The 17,041-nt window shown below is 38.2% G+C and overlaps 1 protein-coding gene across 2 annotated transcripts in view; it reads right to left on the bottom strand.

Moving 5' to 3' along the window:
* Positions 1-483: 483 nt before the first annotated feature.
* LOC104288645 (cytochrome b5 reductase 4) overlaps positions 484-17,041 on the bottom strand; it is a 38,918-nt gene continuing 22,360 nt past the window's right edge. For both annotated transcript variants that reach the window (XM_009887471.1, XM_009887472.1), the window contains exons 10-15: positions 10,994-11,134; positions 9,662-9,814; positions 8,942-9,092; positions 3,589-3,675; positions 1,476-1,640; positions 484-1,087 (exon numbers count right to left, since the gene is read on the bottom strand). In XM_009887471.1, coding sequence (XP_009885773.1) covers positions 1,033-1,087; positions 1,476-1,640; positions 3,589-3,675; positions 8,942-9,092; positions 9,662-9,814; positions 10,994-11,134 — 752 coding nt within the window. In that variant the 3' untranslated portion in view covers positions 484-1,032. The remainder of the gene's footprint in view (positions 1,088-1,475; positions 1,641-3,588; positions 3,676-8,941; positions 9,093-9,661; positions 9,815-10,993; positions 11,135-17,041) is intronic.

Below are 17,041 nucleotides of genomic sequence, written 5' to 3'. Positions count from 1 at the left end.
AATACCCATTTAACACAACAGGAGGCGGCAAATAGTACTAGACATCATACAAAACAATGCCTACAGATACTACTGACAACATCTAAAATGGGGGGTAGATGCTTTGCTGCTTTTTTTCTCCCAACTATTATTAGACAGCAGATTACAGCCTCATAACAACATATTTTTAGTAATGGAGTAAAAAAACCCACTGATTCAAATAACCTCCTTTAATACTACTGCAACCTGTCAAATATTTTTAGGTACTTCTATGGTCTTTACCCTGGTATCTGCAGGACACAAGCTGTCACGTTCTTACCCTCAGAATGTCTCATAAGAAGGGCTGTATAGTATCAGTGAGGTCACATAGAAAGTTTTGTGGGAGACCAAGAGTCTGTGCCACTGTTCTGAGTTCTCAGCTGTTGTCCTAAGCTTGCGCAAACCTTTCTGTATCACATTATAAACTGAATATACAGAAAATGCACAAAAATGCACGAAGTAATGTAAAATTATTAGGTTTTATTATTTGATGTAAATTTTTATATTTTACCAAAGGTACTTTTATTCTTTGTTTACAAAGCCAAAAGTGTATCCAGATCACTTGCAAGTCAAATAGAGATTTCAGATGGAAAAGAACATTTTTCAATGACCGGTTACCTGAGTTACAGTGCAATATTTAATTTCAGACAGTATTGCTCTTAAGACTTTTTACAGTAAGAAATAATAAGCTTTTCAAGTCAAAACTTAAATCAGTGCTTGTCAAATTTAAGAATTCTCATGAACCAACAACATGAAATATCTTACATAATTTATACTATACATTTTTGCTTACTTCTACAATAAATTAATACCCTGGATTAGGAAAAATATTTACAAAACCAAGATAAAACATAGTATAAAATTTTTTTCAAAGATATATTTCTTCCAAGAAACAGTTTGGTACCAAGAGTGAAATATCAAGTCTTAAAAAATTGCTTTTCACTTAATTAAATTCATGAAGGTAAATAAATAAGATTGGATTATACAAACAAACACTGATATCCTCATATGGGTTTATGCAGTAAAAGCATGTATCTCTTCTTGGGAGTATCCAAGATCCTTCAGATATCTGAAAGTCAGAAATCAAGTTGGTAATATTAATATTACAGCAACTTTTCTATGAACATCAAATTAAAAGCAGCATTTAAAGCGTTGGGGAAAAAATGTTGTTAAAGAGATGCTCTTAGAAAGTTCTGGATGACTTACTAAGCTCATGAAATTTACTTATTGCTGATATTTACTTATTTACACACTAAATATATGCCCACGTATGATGCCAGGTGGGTGGGTTTTTTTAATTTTTATTTTTCAATTTAAAATTTTTCTTGCAAAGCAGAAAACATAAGGCCGTTTATGAAAGACTACCAAGTCAGAAACACTATAGCTGGTTAGGTGCTCAAATTTAAAAAAAAACCCAAAAACTCCTTGTCGTCTAGTTCATCATTTAAAATACTCACTGTACTCCTTGTTCTGTAAACGGTGTTGGACCACAGATGCAGATCAGCACTTTGGAGTCTTTTCTGCTTCTTTTCACAAACTCAGAGAGAAGAGATGAAGAAATCTTCCCCTGTTTACCCACCCAGTCCTTTGTTGGTTGTGAAAGGATGAATTGAACATCAAACCTGGTAAGCAGAAGACTATTTCAGAAATACAGCCTCCAATTAGAAATCTGCTACACAAAACGCTAGTGACTGAGATGCTGATGCTTCCTGTGATTACCTTCTTGTTCTGCTCAGCTCCCACTGCACAGTATCAGATCTCTCAGACATTTAGTTGTTCCTACCAATCAAGTCAATCAAATAACCTCCAGTATTGTGCATTTAATTATTTAACCCAATCTTTCAATCTTAAAGATTTTAGCAGTATATTTCACCTTACAAAGAAAAACAGCTGGTAACCATTAAGATACTAAAGCCCAGATTTTATTGTTCTGTTACTCAGAATCACAGAATCGTTAGGGTTGGAAGGGACCTCTGGAGATCATCTAGTCCAACCCCCTGCCAGAGCAGGTTCACCGACAGCAGGTTGCACAGGACAGCGTCCAGGAGGGTTTTGAATGTCTCCAGAGTGGGAGACTCCACCACCTCTCTGGGCAGCCTGTTCCAGTGCTCCACTACCCTCAAAGTAAAGAAGTTCCTTCTCATGTTAAGATGGAACTTCCTATGTTCAAGTTTATGCCCATTACCCCTCGTCCTATCACTGGGCACCATGAAAAAAGACTGCTCCCATCCCCCTGGCATCCTCCCATTAAGTATTTGTAAGTATTAATAAGATCCCCCCTCAATCTTCTTTTCTCTAGACTAAAGAGACCCAAGTCCCTAAGCCTTTCTCCATAGGAGAGATGTTCCAATCCCCTGATCATCTTCGTTGCCCTTTGCTGGACCCTCTCCAGCAGTTCCCTGTCTTTCTTGAACTGGGGAGCCCAGAACTGGATGCAGTACTCCAGTACTCACTTAAACAAATGTTGGTGGAGCTCAATACAAAAGTAATGAAATAAGAATGCTTAGCCAAACTTGTGAAAATGTCAGTAAATTTTCATTAATGAGAAAATACCCCACTAACAGGGGTTTTAAAAACCCCACTAACAGGGTAGTTATCGAGTAAAAAACAAGAAAACAAGCACTTGTGTATCTGAGGTGAATCTCTTAGCGTGTATCTCTTAGTGAAAGGGAGAAAGGGGGTTTTACTGTAAATTTGCACAATGTCTAAACTATGAAGCTTTGAATGTGCCAGACATCACCAGGTTATGAAATAATACTGATTTTTCACTTCAGTGTTGTGAAGGAACAAGTGAAATTTGCTTGTTCATACAATTTCAATTAAGAATTAAGTAAGCATAAACAAAGGGTACTTCTATTATGTAAAATCTAGGCAGTGACAATTTGTCTAGGGATAAGAGAAAAGGTACTGAAATTAAAAGGCACCCTAACATTCCTATGTCTCCTGACAGAACTATGGCCTGCTAAACTAAGTTGACATGACATGCACATGAGTGCACTTTAATCCATAATTACACTGTAATTGAGGAAAAAAATGCAACAATTAGACAGTAAGTAAAAATGAAAGTTAATTTAATCTTCAAATTTCTAGATGAACATTTTCTCAACTAAGTTACACCAAAGAGACTTTTCAAGACCTCTCTAAATTCAGCATGTTGCTCCCAGGGTACCCTGTCCTTGTCTAGCACTTCTATCGCTTCTGTGCTTCTCCTTGCATATCTGTATTTTCTGTTGCTAAGGTTAATTTTCTACACCTTCAAAAAGCTTCCCAGGCAGTCTTAACAATCACCTCATCTCACATATCACCTCCAATAAACATCTATCAGTCAAATCAAATCCCTGGCATCCGATGGGACCTACAGAACAGAATGACATAGCCTGCTGCTGTGCATCTGTGACCGATATAAACACATCTCCTTCCACTCCCTAGGTCTCATTAAATTCTTAGCAAAGAGTTTCCAGAATCAGTATCTGTCTTTGTGCCAGAGGTGTACAGTTAGTCTAAGCCCCAAGACTTGTTCTTCTATACACTGGGACTGTACAAATTGTTCTCCACAAGACTTATAAATACCTTTCATCTTTAAGAGCTAATTGCTCTAGTTGGTTTCTCCAAAGTATGTCATCTTCTGTTTTGTTGAAGAAGATCAGCTTCACCTTCCTCAAAAAAAAGAAAACAAAACAAAAACTACTGCAGATTGTTTCTGTATTTGAAACACATGTTAAAGAATCAGAACTTACTGCATTATCTTATGTTTGTTTGTTTTGCAGCTCTGCGATCCTCCAATCTTTTTGCCACTAACTCAATATAATATTTTTCTTGCTGTACCTCAAAGTCTGTTGAACTTGTGACCTCTCTTCCAAATGTCATAACCCCAGTTCAGGGACTGCTGTCCTAAGAAAAACAGTCTCTTGAAGTTCCTAATACCTGACTGGGAATACACTATAGCTTGTCAAGTTTTATCTAGTAGTTTCTCAATACTGTTTGAGTACTACTACTTCAATTAATAACTGGTATATGAACTCTGTACACCTTTTTAATATTACATACACCAGCTTGTAGAGGTGAAACTGGAATTTCAAGAAGGCTATGTCAATATTAATTTCATAAAGATGGAATCTAAACACACAGGAGTAAGAGAAAATGAACTCATAACTTGAACAGCAAACAGCTCTGTACCAGGTTATCGTATTCCTACTTTTTTTGTTGATTGCTGTTGATCTACTCACCTCAAAAGCTACTGTTTACAAGTGCTGTCTTTGCCAGATAGTTCACATAAAAAATAAATGCTCTGTCACTAAGGTCAGTGCTATTATCTCTTCTGAATTTTATGCTACAGTGGAGGTAAAACACGAAGACTGACTTTACAAAACAGAATTTACCATTTGATGAAGCCACATAAACCTAACTTCTTCTTTATTGCTAATGACAGACTGATACCCAGGGGACAACTGATATAAGACAGATGATCTCTTGTTAAATGCAAGCAGTCCCTGAACTGCACCCTACGGGGCTTTAAGTTACTGTTGTTTTTTCCACTCAGGCACAGCGCTGAGCAGAGAGAGGATGTTGCTGTGGTGGCAGCAGCAGCAAGTTCAGTGCCGTACTTGCAGGAAGCTGGAGCACTGGGATCTCTGGCACAGAAACACATGCAGAACCACAGGGGTACCTGTCAGGGCCACCACTGAGGCTGAGCTGAGCCTTTCACACCACACAGTTCCATAAACAAGGCACTGCAGTGTCCCTTTTACGCATCTGGCCTTGCTTCCAAGAGACTAGCGCTAGACACAGTAAGTTTGTATGATGCTGCACTGAAATTATTAATTCCCATCACCTCATCCTTGTACCTTGCAGAGAGCCATCTTTCACACATGAGCATCACATATGCTAGGGCTTCTGTGGAGAGCTCATGATCTCCAGCTGTTCTTCAACTGCAGTTTAAAAGTCTGTATTCTCTCAGTCTGAAGATACCATGCTTTTCTGACTTCTAACCTTTTCCCCTTTTGCAGTTTGGTAGCACTTCAAGATACCAGGAAATGTCTTACAAGCTACATCAGATGCCAAAAATAAGAGATCATCTTCTGCTTAGAAGCACATTCATTTTCTACTGCCAGAATATAAAACTGAGGTATGACTGTTGTATATAATGCACATCATCAGTAGTGTTACTGAGAGAAGTAAGTTCCAAATGCATCACAACTCAAAATACTTTACAACATAGAGGCTTTGGAAAACTTGCCTAGCATAGAACAAAACAGTCCCAAATCAGCTATGCTGCACTTTTAAATACTAAAATCAACTTATTCAGAAGCTAGCATGTGTCAAAACTCGAGGTTCCTTACATGCTTCCCAGGGCCCACTTCCCTGAAAACATGGAAAATAAAGCTCACTTGAGGAATGTAGTGCTGTCAAAGCCAGCATGGTGCACCACAGCATCGAGTCCTACTCAGGTGGGGAAAAGAGTCAATAAGAGGAGTATAGTAAAGCCATGCATTTTGTTCATTGGGCACAAAGGTAGAAATTGGGTATTTGGAGAATAATGCTTTGAGACACCCTTACCGATACTCTCCAGTGTAGATATATTTATCTGCTGTGGTACAGCGCAGTACTGAGTACTATAAAGAGAACAAAAAAGCTCCAAAATTTGGAACAAACCGGTAACAGTCTTGCTAGAAATGAGGATGAAAACAGCTAAAATGAAAAAGTAGAGACTTACATATGATCCCCACCAGTACAGAAGAGCTGGTTGAGCAAACGATGACAGAAGTTTAAATAACAAATGAGAAATTTAAATCAGCTCTTTGGAAGGAAATAGGGAGAATCTGGCATACTGATAACTACTACAAGGGATGCAGGCTTTAATAAACTCAAAACCTGGTATGTTTTCTTATGGAAAGCTGTATAGGGAGAGAAGTTAAAGAGATCTTCAGGTGATTTTAACACAGAGGAAGAAGAGGAGGTAGAAAAAGTTACAAAATCACCTTTAAAAGTGAGGATGGAAGTGGACCACTATATTAACAGTGAATACGAGAACAGAGTGGTAGTTTAGGAAGGAAAAGCTGCGGCCAAAACAAGATACAACTATCAAGGAGAATTAAGAATAGACTGCAAGCATCCTATACTTAAGAGCTTTAGCCCTCTACTTAGTGTTTAGTGCCTTTATGCCTCAGTCTTATTTAAAAAATGTATCCATCTGATTGCAGTTATACACCACCAGTAAAAAGAAGCAAAAATCTCAGCTTAAGAAGGAAAAAACAGCACAGAGGACTGATATTCTTTTTAAATTAATACTTCGGCCAAATACAATTTGGCCTGTAAGAGAAGAAAGAAGACTGAAGCAAGAGCATTATGACTTCATGCGCAAAAGGATACTGCAGACAGGAAGAGACCAAATCATTTTCCACACTTACCATAGGCAAGAAATGACAGATTTAAAAGATAATAGGGAGACTTTGGCTAGACAGTAAGAATGGAAATCCAATGATCCCAGCCTATTACACAATAGCAAATGCCGCCTAGGGAAGCTGTGGGTTTCTCAGCGCTCACAGTGCAGCCCCAGAGATTCAGCAGCACTCACCCAGCACTACAGACAGAAGCTGCTTCCGCACCCTCAAGTGACAAGTCGGTCATTATTCAGATCCCTCCTCAACTTTCTGCAATTCACGGTCTAGCATATCCAATCCCCATTTCCTTTTCACAATAAGATAATTGTATTTACATTGTTTATATACACATATAATCTCACATATAGGAATAGTATATATAAACATATACACACACGTATATAAAGATGGTCTTGCAATATTTTCCCAAAAGAGAAAGTGAGAGTTAAACAGCAAATATTAGGCCAAGAAACTAAGCTGTCTAGAGCAGTCAGAAACACCAAGCTTTAAGTGTCTGCATACAAACAGAGCCTCTAACAGATCGATTAATTCCAGCACCTAACAAGCCTCCACAGCGAGAAGGAAAAATTAATTTACTTTGCCTATTAAGAAAACAGATGTTGCTGCATCCTAAGCTAACTTTGAGCACTGAGTTCCCACAAGAAATTGTGCTGAAGAGAGTCAAAATAAGCCACGCTGGTCATCTTTCAAGGGCAGCGTAGATACAAGCGCTATCTATGCAGCAGTGGTCTTTTCATACACATTGTCTACTCTGTTTATTCCGGTTATGGACAAAACGTCAAGATTTGCATCTTTTACTACACTTCCTTAGTTTTGCTTTCATATTATCACAACTACCTTTATCTGACATACTAGTTTTCCCCTCAAGGAGAAAAAGAAAAATTAAAATTATTCCAAATTCACTTAGTACTGCTTCTCAAGCATTTTGTCAGATGATAAGATTTATCATAGAATCATAGAATGGTTTAGGCTGGAAAGGACCTTAAAGATCATCGAGTTCCAACCTCCCTGCCATGGGCAGGGACACCTCCCACTAGACCAGGGTGCCCAAGGCCACGTCCAGCCTGGCCTTGAACCCCTCCAGGGATGGGGCCTCAACAACCTCTCTGGGTAACCTGTTCCAGTGCCTTACCACCCTCAAAGTGAAAATTTATCTCTTGGATTCACAAAGCCATCCAGCCACGTGTTATTCACTACTGACAATACATGACACTTTGGAAAAGCCAAGCAGTACAAAGCCTCTCTGCTCACAAAATAAGATTATATGTAATTGCTGGACAATAAACAATATAACGTCTGGGTTTAGATTTTTTTCCTAGAAACAGACTTCTGCAGTGCATGTAATCCTTTTTAGCTTTACTATGAAGACTAGTGTCCAATTAATCTTTCTATGTTGTTTCAAAATGTGCTTCATAAAAACATAATGAACCAAAACATCCTGTGCTTATATTGCATAAACCCCAGTATTAGAAATTAATCTCCATTACAAGAGTCTGAATTCAAAGGTACAGAAAAACAGTAGCAAGTCTGTTGAACTGTCCTCTGCAACAGCTTTAAAGAAAATAGTCAGGCATATTTTTCATTTTTGTAGTATCCCAAATTACACAATTTCATTCACCTCAACAAAAATGTAATCTGCTAAGAAATTCAGCAAGACATGATTCCAACAGCAAACTTTTGCTAAAAGTTATGGAAGCACACCTCATCTCTATCAAAGTATGCCCCTCCAGTAACTCTTTGCATTGCTTTTTAAAGTTTAGCTCTTGTTTACTCTCTTCAGTTGAGATTTTTTTACACTCAACGTTGCAGTTTAATTTACATTACAGTTGTAAATGGACAACGACCTCAAGCAGAAGTACCAGTTCTGGGGTTCTGAAGGACATAAGGGGCCAAAACCTCCTGTTCACTTGAACAACGACAAGAAATACTTTCTTTTGTAGACTTTTTACGAGCAGAGTACAGAATGCATATGCAATACAAATTGTTATGGATTTGAATATACTTATTGCTATGCTTATATAAGTCACGTTTTCGTGAAAACCGGAACTCACCTGGTAAAAGCGTGTTACTGTTGCTTAGCAGGCAAAAAAATACAAAAGTATGCTAGCTATTCTAATAGATTAAAGAGAGGCCGTAACTAAAAAGCTGTAAACCTCCTCAAGCCTGAAAAAAAGTATCTACATTCAATACAAAAAAAGGCACTCAAATGCACAGCTAGTTCTAAAAAAACCCTCGGATCTTCTACTTGGTGAGCTCATTTGCATAACAACTAAAATCCAAAATGCAAGTCAATCTATTTTTCTAATGTAGCCAATAACCACATATGTGTAAATTCCCCTCAGACTCTCACAGACTCTTCCCCAAAGCATGCCAGCTTTTGGCATAAGCTGAAGAAAAATGCTTTCATACCATTTTTTTTTTTTTTTAAATTGTTTCATTAACACTGAAGCTTGCCCATTCCATTACGCTTCATCCTTCCTATGGATTATTCCAGCTTGGGGTTAAATCATAAATATACATACCGGAGGCAACTAACTTCAGTCAGAGCAAAATTCAGCAGTTTAACCATTGGTGTGAAGCCTGTGCCTGCTGCCAATAAAAAGAGATCTTCCAAAGTTTGAACCTGTGACTTCTTGAAGTTACCTTCAGGATTGCTGACAGAAATATAGTCTCCTGTATACAAATAAAATAAAAGAGAACGATAAATGTTAATAAGATGAAAACAAGCTAATTAGTACTCTGATTTTTAAAAGGCCCTTTCATATTGCCTTCATCTTTCCTTTCAAAAGGGTAGTATACATTTCACACAAGGATCATTCTTGTTAAAAGAACAGATGTTCAATTAAAATGTCTTGTTTTGATGGATTTTACATGATATGAGTACAAAAACATTTGTACTAGCTTACTTTATTCAAATGTACAAAAAGTTGTTCTAAGATTATATAGAATCAAATACAAAGTAATCAACTATCATGCATGATACAGTTGACACATCTGAACAGTTAAATACTAATACATTTGGAAGATCAGTCAGGAGAGCTTTATGTAATGGACAACTCCTAGTTACCGTGAGGATAAGCCTGTACATTTGGGGCATGGCGAATAACGTTTAAAAAGTTATAAGCATATCCCAATGTATAAGTAGGTAAATAGTAAGAACATCACAATGCCCCGACAGCGAACCTGAAAAGATAAAGCAATCGCTGCAAAACCAAACACAGAAACACCCAACATAGACTTACCAATTTGTAGGTGGTCAAGTGCCTGTGTGAACAGTCCACAGGAATAAATTTTAATCATTAAATATATATGTGCACCATCATGGGAAAGTGGTTCTTTGAAATCCAGTGGCAAAAAAGGCAATACAGGTGTGTATGGTTTTACTACCTCTGTCCCTAGACAGAAGACAAAAAAAAGCATCTGAAGTAATATGAAAATTACCCTATATCCAGCAAATTTAGTGCAGACAAATACAAAAATAAACAAACAGTAAACAAATAATCTGCATATCCCATAAAAATAACACCATCGCATGCTTTTAAGCAAGTACGTTACTTTCCCCTGCAGCAGTTCTTATTACAGTAGCCTTCCACTTTCAATTAATATCTTCAGGCCACTGTATAGTTTATTATTTCTACACTACTTAGCAATTCAAAACACTGGAAGAAAAGATCTAGAGTCATCCCCAATGATCATGAAAATCTAAACATTTACATTTCATTTCAAGGACCACAGCTTGATTTTTTCTAAATTGAAATAGCAGATTCTTCATACTGCATGATTATATTTTCTTCCACTATAATTTCAAAAAGCTATGGTATAATGATAGAAAAAAGACTGCAAGAGTTGGACACCAGCAAAGAATTAGGCAGGGAAGAGGAGAAAATAGTTAGCAACTGAAGGATATTTAAAAATTCTGCTGAGAAATCTATCATGCATAGTGTAACACAAGTACAGTGACCAGCATAACCATTAATATGCAAATTTTAAAAGTAACCTTAAAAAAAATGAATCAGATATTTCTTTTATCTTTTTAAGTTTGTCTTTCACAAAATTTTGAAGAACAGTGCTTAAACAAAGCTTTTTCAGATGCATCCCTCTAACAACCTCCCATTATCATTAATATAATGCAACTGGAGTGTAGTGTTTCCATGACTGCTATAAATCCCCCAGAAGAAAGGAAAGAAAAAAAAAAAAAAAGCAAAATTGCAACATTACCCTCTGCATGCCAAAAAAGCTGCAAACTAAAAGGAACTGACTAATCCTATATAACACATACAATGAGTTTCCCCTCTTCCAAGATGAACAGCACTACTTCAGTAGAGAAAATGTTTTAAAGGGAGCGTTGAAAGAAGAGCCAAGCAGGTCAACAGTAAATGCCAGCCACTTCGACAGTTAGCTTTCCAGCAATATTAATCCAGTCAGTTCATTATTAAGCACTGATTGTGATCCTGGAAGCAGAGACTTTCTAACTACAACCAGGGCATTAGTGGTCACGGACTTGGCATCCTCCCAAGGCTACAAAAAAGGATTTATGTTAATATTGCCGTGGCTACATTCTTAACTTTTCTTACCCGCAATGATTTGTTTGAGGTAAACGTGTTGTCCAGTGGGAACATGGAGATGTGTGCTCTTAGGCAACATTAAGCACAAGAGCTTGGTGTCGTGGGTAACTTCCGTCTTCGAAACCAACTTGCATTTTCTGTAGAAGAGTCCTAAAAACATGGTTTTATTTGTTACTTAAGTCTCATTCTGTCTTTCTATTCTTATACATCTTCTAATAAAAGATAAAGGTAGGTATTTCACTATATACAGTTATAAAAAGACTATAAACAGATGTTTCTTGTATCATTATTTATAATTATTTTTCTAATTTTGGACTAAGGACTCGTTTATAGCCTTACACTAGGCCAATAACAGACAATCTGTGAGTTACCAGCATTGACTGGGAAGAAGTAGAAAAACACCAAATAGTAGCAGAAAGCACAACCCCTTGTACTAACTACACTGCATCTGCACTGAATTCACCATACAAGGACAGCACCAACACACATATGCAGACTAAAACCAGCTTGGGTAACGCAAATGAAACACAAGCTAGGCACAGCACCACAGTCCTCATTAACAGATTATCTAAACCCACCCATCATCCCAGATATTTATTGGCCTGACCACCCCACAACACTGTTGCACTTTCACTGCTATTAGCACAACGAGAATTTATGATGCAGCTTTGCACATTTTTTCAGGTACACGATACCAAGACTTAAATGCTTACGCATGACATAAAGTGAAACTAACATCTGTGCCTACAGAGGCAACGCACACTTCAGCATTATCAGTAAATATTTTAGACATGAATTGGTGCCTTTTGGCTAACTAGAAATTATGAACTCCAGTCATGTGTTCACATGCTTACTTAAATCACCTACAAGGTCATATGTACCACACAAATTTTTGTTGATACAGGTGTTTCGGAGGCAAGGACATGGGTCTCAAATGCAGTGCTTTTCAATGTGTGCATCAACTAAATGCTGGGCAAAAGGTAACTGAAAAAAAGAAAGCATTAAAAATAAAATAATAAAAAAACAATAATATAATCACTATGCAAGGTCTGCATTTCCACCGAAATTTTTTCAAGAAACAGAGAGAAATCAGGGAAAGGACACCGCTAACCAGAATAACTATTAAAAAAAACCCCTTTGTATATGCCTATTAGTGATGGGGATTAAAAATAATAATAATAAAAAAAAGACAGTGGGAAAAAAGGGAAGGAACACCCCGGAATATTTAGGTTTGTTCAGGGACAAAGGAGAGAAAAAATACCCATTTCACCCATACTTTATGGAAGCTTAAAGTAATGTTTTCCAATACCCACAATAGGCTCAGAGCAAGATAAGCCACTTACTCTGCCTCTGCTATGACAGGGGCAATAACCCATCACTTATACTGGAAATTATCTCTGTGGCAAAGCACTCAGTGTAAGGCTGGCCAGACCTGCACTCGTTTTAACTAAGCAGCCATCCTGAACTATGTAATCTGCATCATTACATCACTTCATGGTCTAAGACAGGATTTGAAAACACAACAAAATAGAGGGCTATGCCCTGCTGATGACAGCCAGAGACTGCAGAGCATAAGTAGCGGTAAAGCAGCAAGGAAGCAGCACTTCAAAGAACAAAGGGCAGGGATGCAAAAACAACCACTTAGTAGCTTTCATTCTGGAAACAAACATGCTTACAAAGGTTAATTTAGCAACAAATGCCAAATATAGGAAGGTATACCTCAATTCTCAACTATAATAGCCTATTAACTGACATCCGCCTGTTGCTATTGCCACAATGGGTTAGTACTTGATTCCTTGGGAACAGCTTTCCTAAACTACCGATGGGAATAACAATTGCTGCATAAGCCAAGCAACAGCATATTGCAGAAATCTAGATACAAAACCAGAGGTGCAAACTGAAGATGACCAGAAGTCATTTTTCCTCTTCTACCTTTAGAAGAGCATTTTTCAGCCAAGCCTTTGTTTCAGCACTGCAGTATTTTTGCTGTAACCTGAAATATCAGTGTGAAGATAGTAACACGTTGCCCAGATAGGTCGGTAACTCAAGGGAAGTTTCATGGGCTATAGATATTGAAAACTTAGCCCAGCAAAGAATAAAAACAAACAAAAAAAAAAGGAGAGAAAGGAAGCAAGCAACAAAATCCCACCAGCAGCACTATCTAAAGTTCATACTTCCAAAACAAGCCAAAAAAAAAAAAAAAGCAGAGAGAAACCGCCTCTTTCCTACAATAATCCCACCATGCCATTTACCATTTTCAATGTAAAATTTTTAACCAGTCCTAGTGAATATGTTCATGTAAAGACTCTCAAAATTTGACAGGTTCATATATGAGAATACTTGAGCATGACACCCTTCTGACGACACTTCCCGCACTGAAGCAATTTCAGTGAAGCGACATTTCTTCTCCCCTCTTTTTCACGTGTTTTTGAAAAACACTCGAGTCACTAGCATAAATAGCTGAGCTACTCATGAAACAGGATGAGATGCAAAGGACACAAGCTGCAACTCAGGAAATTCCAACTCCAATTCCAACGCCATGAGGATGGTCTGGTCAAACACTGGGGCAGGCTGTCCAGAGAGTCTCTCTCCTTGGAGATATTCACACCTTGACCGGACAGCTTTGAGCAGGACGTTAGATCAGATGACATCCAGAGGTCCCTTTCAACGATGTTAGTCTATGATTCTAATGTTTCTTTTGGTCTTGATAATTATAAGTAGAAGCACCTTAATCTTTCGTATTTTGCCACTCCACCAGCAGATGTTTCTTTACTTCCCGACTTTAATCACATGCTGATTCTCTTTTGAACAGGAATGTACTACCAGAAAATCTGTAGTAAGTGTATGTCACTTGCACATAGCCTAAATCCTGAAGTCAGCCAAAATTCTTTCTCAAGTGAAGTTTCCAGTGAAGTCTTCACTAAACGCTAGGCATTGCTGCAACTCAAGTGACTGCTGCCAGTTGCTCCCTTGCTCTCACCTCCAACAGCACCACTAAAGGGAAGCCCAAGTCAGTAAGGCTGGCTGAACTTTATTCTTAATTTAGGGCTACAGTTTAAGACCAGACACCCAAAAAAAAAAAAAAAAAAGGTGGAGAGTGCCTCAGTAAGCTAGCCTGTCCATTCTCCTTCCCCAGCGTTCTCTAAGAGTCATGTAAGGACCACTTTGAATATTTCAGTAGTTTCATCCAATGAATTATCACTTTCCAAGTAATTATCTGGACTGCAGTTATTGCAGCATTACTACCCCAAACATTTTGCTCTTCCCAGATATTCTGGATTAAAAACCCAGGCAAAAAGAGTTCAAGACAGCTGGAGACTTGTTACAGAGCACTCTGCAACAGTGCAGTCAATTGCTGCCTGAAGGAACAGCCATCATTCCCCTCTTCAGTAAGTACAGGATCACAGCTTATCAATTCAACCACAACAGAAACAAAAGAATTTAAATACAGAAACGCTTTCAAACGAATAACACTTAGCCACAAAATGCTTAGAAGTTAAGGGTTTAAACAAGATGTTCCAGCTCAGCCGTACTTCTTTCTAATTGGCTTTATTTCCAAGGGTATAAATAAACTCTGCTAGAAGGGTCAAGTATCTAAATACATGTACTTATGCCTGGAAATATACATTCAGGTTACTAAATCTCAGCTGCAAGTGCAATTTGAGCATGGACTAAATTAGCATCAAATTCATTACATACCACTATTGCCACAGTAGGTGGCCATGGCGTTTTTCTGCATACACTTGTTTTCTTAAATTATTCAAATACCTACTAGTCACTTATCCACTATAAATGCCTGCAGAGACATGATGTGAAGCCTCTGACATGGAATAAATCTTTCTTCATTAATATTTTCTCATGTCTTTCATCTAACATCCTGCAAACCGCTTATATTGAATGAGCAAACATTTCAGATGTACCAAAAGAATGCCTACAGCCCTGAAAAATGAAAGGCAGTAATTCAATTTCATATCAATCTTGAAGCAAAGCAGAACATCAGCAGCTCTCCAGCAGCGACATAAAAAGAGCTATATAAAAGAAGTTTTATAAAAGTTTGTTGTAATTTGGTTTTCTACCATTCTTTTGAAAAACAATAAATACTAAGATTGAAAAGCACAGTATACAAATAAACATGCTCAGATTGCTGTCAATTCTGCAAACTTAAGAATTACTTGAAAAGATACAGGAGGTTGGTAACATATCTCAATACTGATCACCTAACGCTCTTACAGATATTTCAGAGTGGAGAGAGAAGTTAAACTGATTCATCAACTGATTCACTGTTTCCTGACAATTTTCTGACCTTTTCAACCTGACATACTCCAACCTTTTCCACATGTAATGAACTAACCTCTACCTCCCCCTTTTTCTTTTTAATTTGCCATATAGAACTTTTGTCCCGATTCACTCAATCTGATTTTTGAAAACAGAGACCTTTCTAGGTCTAAGCACACTCCTAGTTCAGGTTGTTGTCTTTCCCATCTTAAATAAAATTAGTTCATTCAGTGGTTCCGATAAAATTTGGATCCGCAAGCAAAAGCGATTGGCAATGCAGAAAAGCCTTTAAACGAGAGAACACCAGCCTCTAAGCAGCAAGCTGAGGGAGAACAGTTGCTTTCAGCAACCCATGAAGCCAAATTAACCGTCAGATGCCAAAGACATAAGAATTGCTACAATACATAAGCAAAAGGCACTGCTCTCAATTTTGAAGCATGATGCAAGTGGCCACTAGCAATTTCTCATTTTCAAATTAGAGAAAGTAAATAGGGAGGCGCTTAGGTTTGACCAAACTTTCTGCAGACATCGAGTCTCAGAGTCACAGCTCCTGATCTTTTCTCAGAGAAGCCACCGCAGCAGCCTCCCTGCTACCAAAACCTTGCCACATAAACCCAAATACAATCACAGGCTAGAGACGTCACTCTCTAAACTGACCTTCCTCCTCTGCTGGAATTGGGAACTACCGCACCTTGATTCATATGCGTAGGAAATGAGTTTTACTAACAAAACCGCTGCACAGATAATGATACCTTCTGGAAAGCATCACCATTTTGCCAACTGCATTCTTCCTCCTTATGAAAATGGATTTTAATTTAAGAATTTTTCCTTGAATGATGTTTCTTGCTTTTCTTCAATGATAAAACTTCAGGGACAATTCTTATTTCTTCTTACTTGTTAGCCACAATCCTAGTAATGCTATGGCAGCAACGTTAGCCTGCTTAATCGGGATAGAGGGTTTCAAAGAATAAAAGCCGCATCTCTCCACTGCCCCTCCATCTGTCATAGGAGTTCCACCCCACCCCCAACAAGCATGTACCATCCAACAGTGTCCATCAGTCAGCTGAAAGTTAATCCTTATTTTGTTCAGGTTACTTGATTACGGAGCCTCAAGTACTGCTAGTGCCAACATAATGGAGATTAGACCACACAGCTGAAGGAAGGCGGCTGCCTATTGCTCCTGGCTGCGGCCCTGTCTTGGATTTAAGACAACCATGAACCCTTAATGCTGACCATCGATTTATTGGTACCCTCATCCTTCAGTTAATGACTAGATTACACAAGCTAGCTCCTATTGTCTGAAGAGGTTAGCAATGCCCTTCCCAGATGGTTTCCCTCCCTTCCCAAAATAAAAGATTCCACTGAATCAATGCCTTCTAAACCTACTCCAGTTACACAGCAAATAGCACACTGTCACAGCTAAGTCTGGCTTATACACCTCAAGTGCCACATCAGCATTTTGCTCCCTTCTATTACTTATAACAACAACAACAAAATCTATGATCTTCCACTTAACGTGGACTAAAACCACTGCGTGAAACTACAAAATTACATCCCATTTCAGTCCTCAGAGGAAACGTCACCTTGATTCTTTACTGAACTCTCTACGCATCTGCCAATAATTGCACACAACTGCCAATAGTTGCACACTCTTTAGAACACAAGTTGGTAATCAGGGTAGTTACCAAACCAGGGGTCTGAGCAGAAGTTCAGAATCACTTTCAGAAGGAAGAAGCAGAGTTTATTCTCCATGGGAAAAGATACACCACCACCACCCCCCCC

This window comes from Charadrius vociferus, unplaced genomic scaffold (genome assembly GCF_000708025.1).
Source record: "Charadrius vociferus isolate BGI_N301 unplaced genomic scaffold, ASM70802v2 scaffold185, whole genome shotgun sequence".
Taxonomy (NCBI): Eukaryota; Metazoa; Chordata; class Aves; order Charadriiformes; family Charadriidae; genus Charadrius; species Charadrius vociferus.
This window is presented reverse-complemented; position numbering and strand designations above follow the sequence as displayed.